The 20,012-nt window shown below is 45.6% G+C and overlaps 1 protein-coding gene across 1 annotated transcript in view; it reads right to left on the bottom strand.

Annotated features, from left to right (window-relative positions):
• Nucleotides 1–18,923, bottom strand: part of LOC135222271 (uncharacterized) — a 57,577-nt gene extending 38,654 nt beyond the window's left edge. Inside the window, exon 1 of the mRNA XM_064260380.1 lies at nt 18,783–18,923. Coding sequence (XP_064116450.1) covers nt 18,783–18,853 — 71 coding nt within the window. The 5' untranslated portion in view covers nt 18,854–18,923. The remainder of the gene's footprint in view (nt 1–18,782) is intronic.
• Nucleotides 18,924–20,012: the final 1,089 nt, after the last annotated feature.

Genomic DNA, 20,012 nt, shown 5'->3' on the forward strand with positions numbered 1-20,012 from the left:
AGCTGCTGCTGGTCCCCCTATCCGTCCGGTCCCGGTGGGAGCGGCGGTCAGGGGACCTGCAGAGACCACTGTCGCGGTGGGACCGGTGCCTGTTCTCATGGCGCGTCGAACCGCTGGAACCAGCCGAGGCTAGTTCCTGCGATTGAGGGGACCTCTTACCAGCCTCAGCCCGTGGCCAGCCTGGGACCGTCACGGCAACCATGGTAAGCAATCGCTGGCCTGGAGAGATTCACCTGAGCGGCTCTCACCAGCCTTCCGTTCCGTGCCTTGGTCCTGGCGCCGAGCGAACTCGGACGCCTGAGCCTTGGCTGCAAAGTCGCCCTCGGGAGACCGTACACTCGGTACCTCTCGCGAACGAGAGGCTGAGCCGGAACCTGGTGTAGTGGCAGCGCCCCTAGCACCAGGCAAGGAAGTACCGGTGTTAGCCAGTACCCCTCTGGTCCCAGTCTTCTTCTTCCTTGCGGAAGGAGAGACGGGCGTATGTGTGAAGCTCCACTAATGTGGCAACGATGATTTTGCCATTCTTAGCATGCAAACATTAAAGGTTACATTTATTTCTGGCATACAGTTATTTAAGAAAATCCAAATACTAATATAGACTTAAATCAATGAAAAGTGCTAGAAAAAAAAAAATTCCCCTTATTTATAGTCAGTTCCTCTATGGTTTTCGGCAGCCAGATGTACAACAAGGTTAAAAACATTGGATTGAATCTACTTTAGAAATACTATCTGTAATTTTTCGGGGTAATTTGGTTGCAAAAAAGGGATAATAGACATGAATCAAATTAACATTTTTAAATAACAAAGTAAAGTTGAACTAAATAACGAGTAAAGTAAACAATTTAAGGAATAAAACTTTGCAGTGTCGTCGTCTGCTGTTCGTAACTGTGTTTGTGGCATGCGCGCTTAGGAACCAGGAACAGCAACTTGTTTAAAGTGCAATGTGGAGTGAATCGAGACCAAATTGTGTATAGGGTAAAAAATCGTAGGGTACAGAGTGGACCATGCGCGATCAGCGTGGACAATCCCAAAAAAAAAGTACATTATAACGCATCCTGACATCGGAGATGGGCATCAGTCGCGACTTCTTGTTGGTGAGAAACGGAGCTAAAGACCTCTACTCTCCTTTCGAAGTAAGTATTTTCTCAAAAGTTAGAAATTAAAGCCAAATTTTAAGAATTAAACAGAGGGTAGTGAAAACGGTGTCAAACGTAGTGCAAATCTCACCAAAACGCGTTCAACATTTTTACTTACAACTCGAAATATTTAGAAGATTGACGCCATCTCGATGTTTACGGAGTCGCTTGTGTCAATAAACTAACCATTTCCTGTGATAAATCCACACACCACTTGTACCCACAGACGCTGGGGCACTTTCATCACAACAATCGGAAAACTTTCCCTCACCGAGTAAACAACTGTTTTGTAAAAGAAGACGACGAAGAGTGCACTTCGATAATTTTTTAAATAAATAGTAAAACATCAATATTTTACATATTTATGATGATTAATTAGAAAATATTCGTTATTGAAAAAGTAACTCGATTCTGACTCAAATTTAAGTAATTATTTTTTGGAATTAGAACGTTCTTTTAAGTCCTGTATTATGACGTCACGACATCTTGACTTTCGTACCTATTGTAAATAATTGCTTTACTCAACTTTCTTGCAGAACAGTTTACCAGTTATTCATGCAGATTATCAGCTCTTCATGTAATTGGTATAATCGTAATGCGCATATATATCTTTATTATTTACTTTTTGGATATATGAAGATGTTTTACTGCCGGATTATCGCTGTAGTGTGACGCAATCGTTTTCGGTCCCTGGGCCTCTGTTTTCGCACCATAAATTATGGGATGGCCAAATTTGCAATGACCAAAAAGTAGTTAAAAGAGGAAAGTTAGCATTGAGGGCCATATGTTTTTGACTAAGAAAAATACAAATTTATTCAATAGCTAGCTTGTAAAAAATACTTGATTATAAAAAACTTGATTGACAACTAAGCAGCATACCTACTATGGGTTTCAGAGACAGTGCAAGCACGTTTTTGGGCAATACCTATTTCTGTAACGAACACTCATATGAGAACGAGATTTTGCTATAGTGCATTACATCCAGTGCCGTAATTTATAAGGGTATCGTGAATCACTAATCGTAAAGAATAACGACACTTGTCCTTGTACCAAGAGACAAAAACTCCATTATGCAGTATGTAATGGATACGAACACGCGTATAAAGCTCCACCTACCCTCTCCCCCCCTCCACCGCCACCCCTTTCCTTCTCCGTTCCTTCGCCTTCCTTTCTCTCTCTCTCTCTCTCTCTCTCTCTCTCTCTCTCTCTCTCTCTCTCTCCATTCGGTATATGTTGACCCTCCAAACTGGGTATAAGACTACACACAAAACATTGAAATTTGGTGAAATAAGGCTATGTATTGGAAGTATATATACATAAATATTAAAGCAATTTTATCATTATTGCATTACTATGACAACTAGAATTCATGGAAACAGTTTATAAATAATGAATCGGCGTATGTGTGAAGCCTCCACTAATGTGCATCGATGATTTTTGCCATTCTTAGCATGCAACATTAAAGGTTACATTTATTTCTGGCATACGGTTATTAAAGAATTAAAAATACTAATATAGACTGAAATCAATGAAAACTGCTAGCAAAAACAAAAAAGCAAAAAATGACAATTTGTCCAAATTGCATTTTCCTAACTATACAAACCTGAGGTCCTTTTACAATAGGAAGGTACTAGCGGCAGCTGGATAGGTCGTAAGCTTTCGAACAAGGGGTTCGGTAGTTAACTGCTTGTCCGACAGGCGCGCGCGCGCGACTGGGAGGTAAACAAATCCCTTTTGCTTTTGGCCAAGCAAAAACTGCAGAGTGAGGGTGGCATGAGTGGGGCTATGTGTAAAAGGACCTCAGGTTTGTATAGTTAGGAAAAATGCAATTTTGGACAAATTGTCATTTGTTCCGACACGGCATACAAACCTTCGGTCCTTTACAATAGGAAGACTCACTTCTTGGTGGGAGGAACCTGAGTCTTTTGTGAACAGACTGGTGTTCGCCCAACCTTGGAAGTCTCCCTGGTCGTAAGAGCGAGGGAGGGATCCAAGCCTCTGTCCGATTGATCGGGGTGTGCACCGCAGGATCAATGGTCAGACCTCTGGACCGAGTACTAAGAGAGAGGCAAGCGTATCTCTTCGTACCAGCAATGTAAGAACTTGTTCCTGTACAGGAGCAAATATAAAGTCATGGGTTTGACTCTTGTAGGCATCCACTTCCCCCCCCTTGTAGGAGGAAGTGGTGGGATATTTGCTCCTATCCCTAGGTGAAAGGGATAGGACGGGGCTCTGTCATATAGCTCACCTGCATCTCGTCCTCATCCAGCGTAGTGACGACCGTGGCCCTCTGCCCACAGGTAGAGGAGGAGGAAAAAGATGGGAAGAGGGAGCCAGTCACTCACTCACTCACACATCCATCCACACATTCACACCGGACTCCGATGCTGTTTCAGCCTGCGAGGGTCTGGGTTAGCTACACAACTGTTGAGCAGCCACCAACGGGTCCCAAGGAAAAGGTATCCAAGGACCTGTGGGCAATATTCCCGAAGGTAGAAGGACGTAAAGGTAGTCTGGTTAGACCAGACCCTGCCTTCAGGACCTGCCGCCACGGAGAAGTTCTTACGAAAAACGACACCAACGAGGGGCCAATACTTCTCACTTCGTGAGGCTCTCTGGAACGGGACGTACGGAGTGTCGTCACTACCATCAGCCTCATACGCCCTCCTGATGACCTCACGCAGCCAGAATGAAAGAGTGTTCTTGGATACTTTCGTTTCTTGGTTACCCCGGTGCTAACGAAGAGGCGTCGACACTCAGGCCTGAGGTGTCGAGTTTTCTTCAGATAGCGCCGATAGCGCCTCACAGGACAAAGCAGCATCTCATCCGCATAATTATCGGTGAAGTCCATTAGGGAGGGAATTGTGAAGGACTCGAACCTGTCGTCAGGGACCGACGGTTTCTGAGTCTTCGCAACGAAGTTCGGGACGAAATCGAGCGTCACAGATCCCATCCCCTGGAGTGTCGTACATCATAGGTAAGACCATGAAGTTCCCCTACTCTCTTCGCCGATGCCAGGGCCAGCAAGAAGAGGGTCTTGAGGGTCAGATCCCCTGTCTGACGACTCTTGGAGTGGCTCGAACGGCGTTCGAGTCAAACTCCTAAGGACAGAGTCACAATCCCACGCAGGGGGCCTGAGTTCCCTGGGTGGGCAAGACCTTTCGAAGCTCCTCATAAGCAAGGAGATCTCGAACGAGTTCGAGATGTCCAATCCCCTCAGTTTCAGGACGAGAGCCAGGGCGGCTCTGTATCCTTTGACTGTGGGGACTGAGAGGAGCTTCTCTCGGCAAAGAAGAAACACGAGGAAATCGCTACCTGCTGAAAGAGTGGCTCTGAGAGGAGATAGACCCCGTCTACGACACCAACCACAGAAGACGGCCCACTTCCCCCTGGTACACAGCTGCAGAGGACTGACGGACGTTTCCAGCCATCTCTGTTGCTGCGCTACGAGAAAAGCCTCTCGTTCGCAAGAGATGGTGGATAACAGCCAGCCGTGAAGTCGTAGGACTTGGACTGCTCGGTGGTACCCCGCTCGACGTGTGGCTGGGCGAGAAGGTTGTGCCAAGGGGGAATCTCTCTCGGTTCTCCTGCGAGAAGAGCCAGCAGGTCCGGATACCAAATGGCCTGTGGCCATTTGGGAGCCACCAGGATCATCCTGAGATTCGGGGTGACCAGTGCTCGACTGATCACCTTGCGAATCAGGCTGAACGGGGGAAAGGCATAGACAAGAGGTTGTCCAACGGGTGTTGAAGAGCGTCCTCTGCAGCTGCCCATGGGTCCGGCACGGCTGAGAAGAAAACCTGAAGCTTTCTGTTGTGCCGGGTGGCGAACAGATCCACGACTGGTCGCCCCCACAGGTCGAAGAGCCTTTCCGCCACGTCCTGGTGTAGAGACCACTCGGTCCCTATCACCTGATCCCGACGGCTGAGCGTGTCTGCTACTACATTCCTCTTCCCTGGAATGTAGCGTGCCGACAGCTCTATTGAGTGTGCTTCGGCCCACTCGTGCACCTGCCGAGTCAACTGGTACAACGGTGAGAGACACCTAGGCCCCCCCTGTTTGTTGACGTATGGCCACTACGTGGTGTTGTCGCACATCAACACCACTGAGTGTCCCCCCATCAACGGTCCTGGAACTCTTGGAGAGCGAGAAACGCCGCCTTGAGTTCCAGTACATTGATGTGAAGGTGCATTACCGTATTCTCGTCCCACACTCCTGAAGTCAGCAACTCCTCCAGGTGTGCGCCCCATCCTCGGTCGATGCGTCTGAGAACAGCTGCATGTCCGGGGGGGGAGTGCGCAGAGGCACTCCTCTTAAGAGGTTCCTGTCGTCCAGCCACCAGCTAGGTCCTGCCTCACCTCCGGTGTCAGTGACACTGGAAGCTTGGGGGATCCGTCGCCTGTGACCAAACTCTCCTTTAGTCTCCACTGAAGAGACCGCAGGTGAAGACGCCCGTGAGGGACTAACTTCTCGAGTGACGACAGGTGTACCGATCACAACTTGCCACCTCGCTTGAGCTACCGCGTTCCTGCCGAGACAGGAACTGGTTGGCTGCCTCCCTGAATCTGCTGATCCGTGAGTCTGCGGGGAAAGACTCGCCCGTGCTACCGTGTCGATCAGCATACCCAGGTACTTCATCCTCTGCTTGGGCTCGAGATCGGACTTTTCGAAGTTCACAACGATCCCCAGATCGCGACAGAACTCGAGCAGTCGATCCCTGTCCTGTAGCAACTGTGAGCGGGAGCTCGCCAGGACTAACCAATCGTCGAGATACCTCATCAGACGTATCCCGTGCGAATGGGCCCAAGCAGACACCAGAGTGAACACTCGCGTGAACACCTGTGGGGCGGTTGTTGGAGACCGAAGCAAAGTGCCCTGAACTGGTACACCGTCCCGATCGAGGATGAAGTCGGAGGTACTTTCTGGAGGACTGATGAATGGGTATTTGGAAATACGCATCCTTCAAGTCCACTGAAAGCATGAAATCGTTCTCCCTGATGGAGTCGAGCACGGAACGTGCCGTCTCCATCGTGAACCAGGGTCTGGCGAACAAAACCGGTTCGGGGGAGAGAGGAGAGAGATCCATCACCGGGCGCCAGCCTCCCGTAGACTTTTCCACCAGGAAGAGTCGACTGTAAAAGCCCGGTGAACTGATCCGTGACGATTTCTACAGCTCTCTTGCTCAGCATGGTCTTGATCTCCTGTCTCAATGCTACGTCCTTCGATGACCCTGGAACGTACGACTGCTGTTGGACCGGGTGAGGTGAGGGGTGGCCGAGATTCAAAGGGTAATAGATATCCCTCCGAAGGACATCTACAATCCAGGTCTCGGCGCCGTAGCGCTGCCAAGTTGCCCAATGGCTGGCATTGGCCCAGGCACCCACCCCCCGCTCCGGCAGCAGGGTGAGGGGGGGGAACGCCGTCCCTAGCGTTTCCCCCCTTTCTTCGACTTCTTCCCAGAGCCTCCTCGGGAGAAGGAGGGCTGGGAGGAGGGCTGGTTACGGCTCCCTTGTAGAAGTCGAAGAAGACAGTCTTTCCCCGGGGCTTCGACGCGACTACCGTCTTAGCCACCGAGGAAGCGCTAGCCGAGCTCTTTGGCTTGGCCGCAGTCCGAGGCTGCCCAGAAGCCTTCGAGACGCCTGGTGAACCAGACGGTCACTGTCGTCAGTGCGCCGTCTGTCCACCGCAGCGTCCACCATCTCTCCTGCGGAAGAGAGACGTGGAACTCCGTAAAGGTCCGTTGCGGAGTCCCAATGCCGCTTCACGCCCAGCCCGCCCTGGAAACTCGAGTAAGGACAGCGTCCCTACGTCGGAGAACCAGGTTGGCCCACAGGTTCACAGTCTGGTGGGCAATGGAAGGAGATGGCTCTTCCCCCAGACTGGCAAAGTCTCCTAAAGGCCGATTGATTGATTGATTTATTAATTCTTACTGCGTCGCAACGACGAGGTTATTGACGCCGTATCATTAAAAGGAATTGCAAAGGAAAAAGTCAATTAAAATGCTATAAATAAGTTTATATAAAATCTGTCAGAGAACTACAGAGAACCAAAAACACACAAAATATCTATCTCACCTACTCACCTACACCACCTATTTCAAATTAATTGTAAACAAAAATAAAAAATTAAGCAACATAGGCACCCCGCAACTTCCAAATTCTACAGAGTTCTGTCAAAATAAATAGTATTAAAAGTACTACTATTATATATGGTAATAGATATATCAATTGGAGGTAAATTTTATGTACATAAAAATTTCCTGATCTAAAAAGACTTAAAAGCAAATGATATACACTGCACATACTAACACATACACAAACTCAAACATCTTGACCAAACTAACCTAAATTTTTTCAAGAAGACCTGCTTCTCGAAGGTAACTAAAAAGCTTATCCTCATTAAAATCTCTGCCTATAATGGCATCTAGTTCAAGATCCATTCTTCCAACTACGTTAAAATGACGGTTCCTTGCTGATATTAAGCTGGGGCATTCTACTATTAAATGTTACTGGTGAGGGAACAAGACAATCCTCACAAAATGGTCAGGGTCATTGTTCATTAAAAACCCATGAGTAATCCGTGTGTGGCCGATCCGTAACCTACATAATGCAGTCTCTTTCCGACGGTCTTCTAACATATAAAGCCAGGGGTTGATTACATCAGTGAGTTCTCTCATTTTTATTATTACTCTCTATTGTCCAATAGAATTGCCAAACTGATTCTACAGTCTTTTTAATTTCAGGAATGTAGTCTGAACAGGGAATTGCTATACTTTTTGGATTTTTTGATGTACCTAAAACTTAGCCAATTCATCAGCTCGTTCATTTCCAACAATACCACATGTGAAGGAACCCAGCAGAGGATTAACTACCTTATGTTTTTGTTTTAATAAAAAACAACCACTCTGTTATTTCCAGTACCACAGGGTGTACTGGATTAAAAGATGCCAAAGCTTCCAGGCACTCTTGGAATCACTAAAAAATGGTATTATCTCCTTCTAAAGTTAAAAAAAAAAAACACAATTTTCTTTAGGGCTGTTAAAATGCTAAAAAGTTCAGCAGTAAAAATAGAAGCACACATGGTAATGCACCACTAACACTACTGTCAGGGATACCACTCCAAACCAACGCCTGCACTGGATTTGGAGCCATCGGTAAAGAATTGCCTTGAGTATCATGTTTTTTCAGCATGCAAAGGAATTTCTGCTTAAGAATATCACCTTGAACAGTCGCCTTGCAACAGAAAAACCATTACAATATTCACAGAGGGCAACTTCCTTGGAGGGAATCTTGAAATTTTGCTGGAATTACTTTCCTTTTTATTACATTGAGCTCCTCTAATGCACATTTTTTACCCTGTATCCAAAGGCTTTGGATATGAAGCATATTTTTCATAAATACAAAAATTGCCTTTAAAAACAGTATTGTAAGCTGAGGACTCAGGAGTTTCTGTATGCGGTACCAATATTTCAACAGGGTAAATTTTCTTATCAAATCTAAGGGCAGTTCACCTGCATCCACTAATAAACTAGATATTGGAGAGGATCTAAAGGCTCCTGTTGCAATTCTAATTCCCCATGATGAACTGCATTCAAAGTATCCAATCTCCTTGTCGTAGCTGATGAGTAGATTTCTGACCCATACGCCAATTTTGAAGCAACTATTGCTTTATAAACATGTAACAAATGCTTTCTATCAGCCCCCAATTTGTATGACTAAGACTTTAAAACATCTAAGGCCTTCTGCATTTGACTTTGAGGCTCCTGAGATGAGCTTCCCATGTCAAACCTGCTGTCAAAGATGAGGCCTAAAAACTTTGTTTCCTGTACGCATGCGAGTCTCTGTCCATTTAAAAACAGATCTGGGTCTGGATGAACCCTCTGATACGGCAAAAATGCATAACAACTGTTTTGGCAGAGGAAAATTTGAAAACCATGCTCAGCTGCCCAAACTGTTAACTTTATTTATTACCAACTGGAGTTTTCGCTCTGCAACAGACATTTAGATGCAGCACGAAACGAGATAAATCATCAACGAACATTGTTGACATTACATCTTTTGGAATTTTTGACGCTATCCCATTTTATGGCTAAGGCAAACAGAGTGACACTTAACACACTTCCCTGTGGTACTCCTTCCTCTTGTTCTTTCAAATTAGACAGAGTACTACCTACTCTGACTTTAAAATAACGGTTTTTTAAAAAGACTTTAATAAAAAGTGGTAGTTCTCCACGCAGACCAATTTCATGCAAGACTTCATAATTCCATGCCTCCAGGTAGTATCATAAGCCTTTTCTAGAGGTCAAAGAAACCGCCACATTAATGCTGCTTGGAAGCAAATGCCTGACAAATTGCATTCTCCAAACGTATCTACATCTGTGGCAAGAATGCATACGGCGAAAGCCACACTGAGATGATGATATAATCTTCTTTGATTCTAAAAACCATACCAACCTAAAATTACCATTTTTTCATAAGTTTACAAAAACCAGGAAGTTAAAGCTATTGGTCTATAGCTTGTAGGGACAGATGAACTTTCCTTTGGCTTGTACAAAGGGTAAAACTGTTGCTATTTCCCAAACAAACACTAGGGTAACCACTCTCCTTAAAAATTCTATTAATAATACTTAAAATAAAAAATTTAGTTTCCTTGAAGTATTCTTGATCATTTCATATAAAATTTCATCAGGTCCAGGTGCAGTGTTTTTACTGTTACCAAGAGCAAATAAAAATTCCTCCATGGTAAAAGGCATATTATATGATTCAGATTTTAAAAAGAGGTAAAATCAAGTGTTCAGACTCTGCTAACTCTCTCTCCCAGTAGAATGGAGAATTTCATCCCTACTTGATATCATTGCAAATGTTCTGCAAAAACAAAAAACATTGCTTACAGCCTTTGAGTCTGTTATTAAAAGTCACCGTTTACTTTTAAACTGGAAGGGGACTAGGATGTACTTTCCTGCTATTTCTTATAACTGTCCAGATCTTGTCATAGGTGTTTTCCAGGTAATTGTTGATATAAAAGTGCCCATGATTCTCGTCTCGCATGCTTTATTGCCATCTGAATTTGGCTCGAGCCTTTTTAAAGGAGATCAAGTAGCATTCACAGCGATGTCTTCTGTACCTAGTAAAATGCTCTCATGGCTTTGTGTCTTATTTTGCATTGAACATTCCACCCATGGAACAGGCTTCCGATGCAATTTTCCACTGGTTTTTGGGATTGCCTTTTCTGCTGCAAACATAAAAATCATTGTTAAATAGAACACTGCTTCTCCTATTGTTGGCATATTTTTGCATCTAGTTCAGTTATAACTGAGTTCCTCGAAAAGGGGCCAATGCTTTATTGGTACACCACCTAGGCATTCTGTATACTGGCTCATATTTCTCAGTTCTGATGACAATTGGAAAATGATCACTGCCGTATAGATCTTCCAATACCTCCCAGTTGAAGTCAATGAATGTATCAGAACTGGTGATAGATAAGTCAATACATGAAAATGCACCAGTCTGAATGTGAAATGGGTGTGGGTTTTTCAGTATTCAAAAGGGTCATATCTGAATTTTCTATTGATGATAAGATAAGGTTTCCTCTTTGTTGATTTGTTAAATGTCACCCCAAAGTTCATGTCGACCATTAAAGTCTTCCCAATATCAGAAATGGTCGGGGTAGCTGTTCATACAAGTGTGTTAACTGTCGTTCAAGTATTGGGTTATTAGGAGGGAGATACAATGAACAAATTGTGTAAGTCTTTTTTAAGTGAATTTTGACAGCTACAGCTTGTAATTGAGTTTGCAACTGTATTTTTGAGTGAGCAATATCTCGTCTTACAAGAAGAGCACTTCCACCCGGAATTTCCCTGTTATAGGGAATTGGGAGTGGAATGCAAAAAAACTCTTTAGGAGTAAGCATTTTGTTGTTGCTTAGCATAGTCTCTTGTAGTGCTAAGCATACTGGATTATAAGTATTAATCAAACATAGTAGCTCTTCATATTTGGCGCGAAGTCCCTGGCAGTTCCATTGTAGTATAGCAGAGAAAGTACTATTTCTAGAGGATGATCCCCTGTCCAAGATCGTTTTGTTATGTTTTTTCTTCGAAGATGATATCTGAGTTTGTGACGGACTTTTTGGTACAGTTCCAGATGTCGAAGGAGTACTTAGAGGGTCATTTGAATGTACCAAGTGATCACTTATGATGGTATTTGAAACATCTCGATCCTTGCAGTATCCTGGTTTATCATTTTCAGCTAGTCTAATTTTATTATCTAAACCAAGCTGAATTGAGTTTAACATTTTGTTTGCCTTAGGTTCTACATTGTTGCTGCTGTGTTGTATGATAAGATAGTGGGATATGACTCATTATTTCCATTAATTCCGATGTTCTATGAGGGTCAGCTGAACCACAGGATGGTGAAGGTTTACTCATTTTTTTTGTTTTGTTTTGAATCAACTTTTTCTACGGATGTATCTCCTTTCTCAAGGTGCTTGACTTTTGATTCAGGCATTGTTACAGACTCTTCACTTAAAGCCCTCTTGTTGACAATTTTCCCAGCATCCATTTTTTCTTCTTTATCTTCATTACACTTTTTGAGATTCAATTTCTTTGTCTTTCATCATTCCTTTTACTGCATCTACAAATGACTTCTGTTGAATTTCTGCAAAGTCTTTGTCTTGCTTCTTTAAAGGTAATGCGCTCTTGAGTCTTGATACAAAGTGTTTCTTTTTCAATGAGATACTTGATACATGATTTATGTGCTGCAGTATGGTCTCCCCCACAATTAGGGCAGCTGGAGTTAAGTTCACAATTCCCATGCTCTTTTCTGCCACAGTTAAAGCATATGGCTGGTTCATTCCTTTCTTTTTTCCTACATGTTGTTATCAAATGGCCAAACATTTGGCAATGGAAACATCTTCTGGGAGCAGGAATATACTGTCTAACTGGCAGGTGAAGCCATGCAGCTTTCCAGAAATTTAGGGAGTCTCAAACATCAAAGGTGAGTATTAGAGTAGGTGTTGGATGTAATATTCCCAATACTTTTTTCTTGATTCGTCTCACATAAAAAAAAACAACCACCTTTTGATCAGCAAATTCTTTTGGAGAGTGTCCTCAGAATAATGTAGGAGTTCAGTACTATATCACTACTCCTTTAGACTGATTCATGTTTTGTGAGGAGTGCATTTTGCTGTGCTTCCTTCTACAGCACTAATAGACAGTAATTTTCTACTTTCATCTGGTGATGAAACTTCCACAAGTAAGCTTCCTTCACCTTGAGAGGCTATCTTTGGTTCTCTGCCAATGCATTTTACAATATCTCTATGGACATCAAATATATTAAGTTCTTTTATGCTTTTGTCGAGATCAAGAGAAAGGTATTTATTATAAGTCTCAGGTTCTTGAGATCCAAAGTAAAATTCCAATATCAGGATTAGCATTCTTATATCTATTATTAAATCTGCTATTCTTTCCTCTGTTCTGAACTACATAAGGGCTTGTAGTAACAATCAAAGAATCATTTGATGTTTTCATTGGAGGAGTTGGGGATGGCAAAGGGAGGGTCTTATCCAAGCCTAAGGTTGTCAACGGTGCCAAAGAGTCGGGGGATCCAGGGGACAATGTACAGACATATTATCCATGATAGTTTGAAGGAAAAAAAAAAAAGGGGGGGGGGAAATATACACACACACACACACACACAAACAACTGCTTGGGAAGACCAACAAGTATCGCGGACTAGACAGGGTCCAACATTCTCCACCAACGGCACACGTAGAAGTTGCTCCCCACGGTCTGCCCATACCCTACCCTTTCGGGATAGCACCAATATGCTTGCAGTGGCCCAGGTATAAGCCAATCTGCCTTCTGGGAGTTCTACCCCACTAATGGGGACAGACCTCCCCACTCCAAACATATTGGTGGGCTTACGGACAAAAGCCAGGAGTCCCATCCCAAAAACCAGCCCCCCCTGGATTCCGATGGGGCGGTGATCCCTGGAGATGGTTCCGCCCTTAAGATAGCAATGGGAAAATCCCATCACCATCTCTTGGGTCCAAACGTATTGGGTTGGCGACTCACACCACAACTCCCACAATTAGCTTCGAATGCAAATCCCCTCCAAACCACGAAACCCCTCCCAGACTCACCCAAGCAGAGAAATTTTTCGAAAGTGGAAATGTCCACGCAAATTAATGCCAAAAAGTTTTGTAGGCGTTCTGTCAGGATCCGGCCTTCGCAAACTTGAAGGCAGAATCCTTACCCCTCACCACGTGAAGGAACCTACTCGAGGGTCCTAAAGGCCGAGTCATCTTCGGGAGAAATTCCCCCGGAGTTGGCTGCGACCTTAGATACTGTGAGGGACCACAGATCTAACCAGAGACGGCCTGGAAAGCTGCCATGGCAGTGGATTCCAGGCCGAGTGCCTCTTGCTGCGAGAACCATAGGTTCTCGGACAGGAGCTGCTGCAGAGACACACCCGGAGTCAGCCTGGCTAACTCCGGGTTCACCTGTTTGGGCGGCATCGGGTCCTCAGATGGCACATAAAAACGCCGCTGTCGCAGCAGAGGAGGTGGAAGCAGCTTGCTCGACCTGCCAGACTTGAGAGAACCGTCTTGCCCGGAGACAAGAGATTCTACCTGGTCCAGCACTGAGTCGGCAAGCTCGGAACGCGGCAAACCCACCGTCGGTCTGGGTTCCCTCTTCGGGCCCCAGAACGACTCGCAGCCGGGACGTGGGCTCGGATGGTGGGAGCGGTGATCCTTCCCGAGGTCGTTGTGCTGACGAATCAGCGCAATTACCTCGGCAAAGTTCCTCTGAATCTCAGGAGTGACTGCATCCTGCGGAGTAGGACCATCCAGTCCCTCGAACAGGAGCATCTCCCGAGACCCTCCCCCCTCGAGGGGGGGAACAGCGACAGACCCCTCTCGGTCTCCTCCAGCCACTTGTGCATACGACCTGGCCTGGTCCGAGAACCGTGCCTGGTACGTAGGACGTCGTGGTGGGATCCTGAGGGGGCGCACCCCTCACGATCACCTCTCAATACCTCGCCCCTCCCGGTGTAACCCGAGGAGGTTGAAGGTATGGGAGAGGCAGACCTAACGCTCCCTCCTCGCTCGCTGGCAGAACCAGTGGGCTTGGAAGACTGCAGGCGATCGTCAACCCGCGGTGGCGATCGAGCTGCAGGCCTAGTCGAGCCGTCTCGCTGTGGAGAACGGCTGGACTGAGAACAGCGGCCCCGGTCTCGTGTGTCAGAAGAGCTGGTGCTGGTCGCCGTACCCGATCGCTCTCTGTGAGAGTGACGGTCAGGTGACCGGCGAGCTCCACTGTCACGGTGAGACCGGTGCGTATCCTCACGGCGCATCACGTCGCTGGTACCAGCCGTGGCTGGTGCCGGCGAACAGGGGGGACCTCTTCCCAGCCTCAGCCCGTGGCCGGTCTGGACCGTCACGTCCGCCCGGGTACGCCAGCTGCTCGCCGCGAGAGCGAGAGCTGGTCTGGTGAGAGTCGCGTGAGCGGCTGTCACCAGTCTTCCGCTCCGTGCCGTGAACCTGACGCTGAGCTGGCTCAGAGGTCTGGTTCCTAGCTGCACGGTCGCTGGTAGGCGACCGTACACTCGGTACCTCTCGCGAACGAGAGGCCGAGACGGACCCTGCTGCCGTGGTCGAACCACTAACAGCAGGCGAGGAAGTGCCGGTGTTAGCCGGCACTCTCTGGTCCCCGTAGTCTTCTTCCTTGCGGAAGAAGAGACGGGTCCTGCCCCCGAAGGAGCAGGGTGACCAGCGGAAGCACCCCCCCGTCTCACCGGAGCGAGACGGGCCCTTAGAAGCTCCGAAGGAGACTTCTTAGGGGGGGGGGGGGGGAGGCGACCACCTTCTTCTTCTTAGGCGGGGGAGCCTTAGAAGAAGAAGGGGAAGAGGCGGCAGACGACGACGACGACGACGAAGAAGACGATGAAGACGACGACGACACCTTCCTCCTCTTCTTCTTCTTCTTCGTCAACCTTCCTCGTCAACCTCCTAGGACCGATGTCAGATCTGTCATCCAGGGCGGAGCCGGGCTGTGTTTGCCGAAGCAACAGGGCCCGGACGCACCTGTCCGAAACAGATCGGCATCGGGAGCAGCGGCGCACGAACAGGAACAACGTCAGCAGGTGCAGGCATCACAGGAACAGCAGTGGAGACGGCAGGAGCAGGTACAGGAACGGCAGCAGTGGTCGGCAACATCACGTCCGTGAACAGCGGCTGGGCAGGTACGGCAGGTACGGCAGGCTGTACAGGCGGCCCAGGTGGACGGACCAGCGGCACAGACATCCTAGGTACTGGTGGGAGGTCCAGGGGCGAGCTCTTCGGGCACACGAAGTCCGGTCGAGGCAGCACGGCAAACCCAGGCGGCGGCATCACTCCCCCGTGGTACGGCGACTGGCCCCTGCACCGATGTAGTGGTGTGACAGAGACCGCGTGCGGGGTGTACACCAGGTGAGGATGGTGAAGCATAGCCAGGAGTTGAAAGGGTGGTGGTGGTGGTCGTTACCGTAGCATGCGTGACCGCCACAGAGCCAGCGAGATGGTAGAGCAGCCCCTGGACACTCGGCACGCCCTGCAGACCCAACGATGCCCACACCTGTCCGAGGTCGTCCTTCGCGGCAACCGCACCTGAGGAAGCAAAGGTCGGGTGATTAGCAGGATCCTCTACCCGCTCGTGCGATGAAGACGAACGGATAGAGGACCCAGAGTACAACTCGACATCGGGGTATCTAGCGCCCTCCTCCACACTCGACAGGTCGGGTGAGGAGAAGGACCTAGAAACCCCCCCCGAAGGGGAAGGCGCCAAACGTGGGAGCTGAGCGGGCGGCAGGAAAGAAGACAAAGTGTCCGTAACCAAAGGAGTCGCGGGAGAGCTTTCCGACGACTCCTATGCAGGCCTTCGCTTCTTCCTACCTTCGTACAAGCCCCACTGCGCCTCCGACCAATTATTACACACTTCACAGGGCTCAGCTCGGGTGCATTCGCGTCCCCGACACTGAGCGCACAAAATATGTGGATCAATTTCAGGGAACGAGCGGAACTTACCGCATTTACGCCCTTCGGTACCCGGGCACAATCTCCGGGGGGTAGCGAGGCGTGGAGATTCCATGATTGACCAAATAAACCACAATTGGAAAAATAGAGGAAAAATGATTTTACTACAATGATGATTCATACACAAACACAACCAAATACTCAAGGAAAGCAAAACGACGAGAAGCGGGCAGAGAGCGTCGAACACACACGTCCACTCGCTGTGAGGCCGAAAGCAAAAGTGGTTTGTTTACCTCCCAGTCGCGCGCGCGCGCCTGTCGGACAAGCAGTTAACTACCGAACCCCTTGTTCGAAAGCTTACGACCTATCCAGCTGCCGCTAGTACCTTCCTATTGTAAAAGGACCGAAGGTTTGTATGCCGTGTCGGAACAAATATATAATCCACTTATCCGTAGTTGTTCCTCTATGGTTTTCGGCAGCCAGATGTACGAAAACGTTAGAAACATTTGATTGTATCTACTTTACAAATATCTGTAATTTTTCGGGGTAATTTGGTTGCAAAAAAGGGATAATATACATGAGTTAAATTAAAATTTTTAAATAACAAAGTAAATTTGAACTAAATAACGAGTAAAGTAAACAATTTAGGGAATAAAACTTTGCAGTTTCGTCGTCTACTGTTTGTAACTGTGTTTGTGGTGCACACGCTTAGGAACCAGGAACAGCAACTTGTTTAAAGTGCAATGTAGAGTGAACTGAGACCAAAATGTGTATAAATAACAATCAAATAAGCACTGTGGAGTTTCAGTTGTGATGGCAGTAAGAATAAAAACCACCAATTACAAGGTAAGAATGAATTCAGTTCAAACCATGACCCCGGGAATAAAAAGTTTCATACTTTCAGTAATATAGGCAACAAAATGTTGTTTTATTGTGCTGATTACAACTGCAATCTTGAGTAAGATCAATAAACGTTACATACATACGCTAACATTGTTCAAATGATTGCTGGGAAGGCTGGGAAAGATGATTTTCGTCACTGATCAGAACCTGTACATCCCACCACGGTAGCCGCCATATTGGATTTCAAAACTGCCTTGAAAACATATTTTCGAAGAGCGTCCCATGCTTATTTTAGTTCGTATGGGGCTTTCATATATCACATTATGTTGACGAAACTTCAATCTTTTGAATGGTATGCTTGGAGTTGTAATTGTATTCTTGTTTCACCATTTAAATATAGAGTGAATAAGACCTGTCCACTGTGATAAGGGTGGTAGTCGCTGGTTTTTCCCCCTAATAACAATCAAATAAGCACTGTGGAGTTTCAGTTGTGATGGCAGTAAGGATAAAAACCACCAATTACAAGGTAAAACCAATTCAGTTCAAACCATGACCCCGGGAATAACAAGTTTCATACTTTCACTAATATAGGCAATAAAATGTTGTTTTATTGTGCTGATTACAACTGCAATCTTGAGTAAGATCAATAAACGTTACATATATACTCTAACATTGTTCAAATTAGTGCTGGGAAGGCTGGGAAAGATGGTGTCGTCACTGATCAGAACCTGTACATCACACGGTAGCCGCCATATTGGATTTCAAAACTGCCTTGAAAACATATTTTACGAAGAGCGTCCCATGCTTATTTTAGTTTGTATGGGGCTTTCATATATCACATTATGTTGACGAAACTTCAATCTTTTGAATGGTATGCTTGGAGTTGTAATTGTATTCTTGTTTCACCAATTAAATATCGAGTGAATAAGACCCGTCCAGCGTGATAAGTGTTGGTAGTCGGTGATGTTTTACCCTAAACACGGCGAAATACATTGGACAGCCCCCAATCCCTAGTGGATGTCGTATCCGCGGTTACTTTCCTTGCAGTCCGTGCAGACTGCTTCTCTAGAAATACTGTACTTTTTCAGAGGGTGTCCAGCCGTGGTCGTCGGTGAGTTGGCCAGTTCATGCGGTGTTTTACCCTAGGACCTTCATTTCTAACTTTGGAGAAAATACTTATATACTTCGAAAGGATGGTAGAGGTCTTGAGCTGTTGCTCTCACCACCGATGACTCGTGACTGGTGCCCATCTCCAATGTCAGGATGTGTTAAAGTACTTTTTCGATGGGTGGATCCACACAGGGTGAAAACTGGATTAGCTAGTCCAGTCGGTTGTTTCCCCCTAACATTAAATGTACATGAAAAACCATTTTCCTAGGTAATAATCCAAGCAGAACTGTCGTTTATAAACGCCATGATAATTACTGGCCGAGTTACTAACACAAACTATCGAGCTACCGAACCTCAACTGTCTAGATGGGTAACCAGCACTGACCAAAGGCCATGACTATCCTAATGAGGCGGGTGGCCCCTTCACTAAACAAAATGGTCTAAGTTAATCCTATAAAATAATTATCGGTTCAACTACCAAATGGCCTAAGCCCGGGGTAATAAGTCCACGTTTTCTTCATTTCCAAAAATTTGGAGTCATAATAGGGCCAGCCTACCGCAGCCTGCGGTTAAGATCAAGATGAACACCAAGCTTGGGTTACGAAGACGTTCGATTGAAAAGGATAAAATTCACGAACTTTCTTGGATTTCATCCTCAAAATCTCCCAGAACGATTTTACTTACTTAAAATCCAAATCAACGAGTCCTACGACATCTACATCCAAAGATCCTCCTAAATCATCCGAAGACGCCATTGTCAAAACAATGGACAAAATTTTCCACTGATATGGAATACGATCTCGAAGACTATTTCGATGTCAACAAAATCAGGCCAGTAACTAAAGCGATAACTTTTTTTCAATATCGTCTCCTTTATTTTAATAGGAGATCTGGCTTCTTTTACTGGAAAGACGACAATAAAAAGAGGGTTAAAGCAAGGAAAGCAAGAAGAGATAGAGCCAGGATGGGTCACCAAAGAAATAAAGAAAGAAATAAGCCAAAGAAGGAAATATAACAAATTACAAGTAAAGCTACAAGCATAGAAGAAAAGAGATAACTACTACTATGAAGAAGCATGTCATAAACAAAAACAAAAAGGACAGAAAATAACAAAGAAAACATATGAAGAACACGAAGAAAAGGTTAGAAATGAGATAATGAATGATAAAAACCGACACCGAAAAACTGGGAATATACAGACATCCTGAGAGGAATTAAAGATCTGGCTTCTTTTACTGGAAAGACGACAATAAAATGGGGGTTAAAGCAAGGAAAGCAAGGAGAGATAGTCGTTATGGGTCACCAAAGAAATAAAAAAAGAAATAAGCCAAAGAAGGACATATAACAATTTACAAGTAAAGCCACAGGCATAGAAGAAAAGAGATACCTACTACTATGAAGAAGCATGTCATAAACAAAAACGAAAAGTGCAGATAATAATAAAGAAAACATATGAAGAATATAAAGAAAAGGTTAGAAATGAGATAATGAATGATAAAAACAGACACAGGAAAACCTGGGAATATACAAACATGCTTGCATGTCTGTATATTAAAGACCACCTCAAAAAAGAATGGACTACGACGAAAATGAACAAGAGATTAAGGAAGAATCCCTAGGGAAAGAACTTGTAAAATTTTGGAAAACAATATACTAAAAAGAAGAAAACAAAATAGGAGAGATATGGAATGAGATCAAGGAATAACAGTATAAACATGACATGGAAGAAATGATAAAAATATTAGGATGGCATATGAATTAAGAGAACACATGGATGGATTGTATGACCTAACAAAGACAGAAATTAAACCCATGGAAGAAGTCACTATAACTGAAGAAGATGTAAAAAATCAACCCGAGAAAATGAAGGCAAATAAAACACCAGGGCTAGACGGAATGAAGCCAGTTCTGATG

The sequence above is a fragment of the Macrobrachium nipponense genome, chromosome 3, assembly GCF_015104395.2.
Source record: "Macrobrachium nipponense isolate FS-2020 chromosome 3, ASM1510439v2, whole genome shotgun sequence".
NCBI classification, from domain to species: Eukaryota; Metazoa; Arthropoda; class Malacostraca; order Decapoda; family Palaemonidae; genus Macrobrachium; species Macrobrachium nipponense.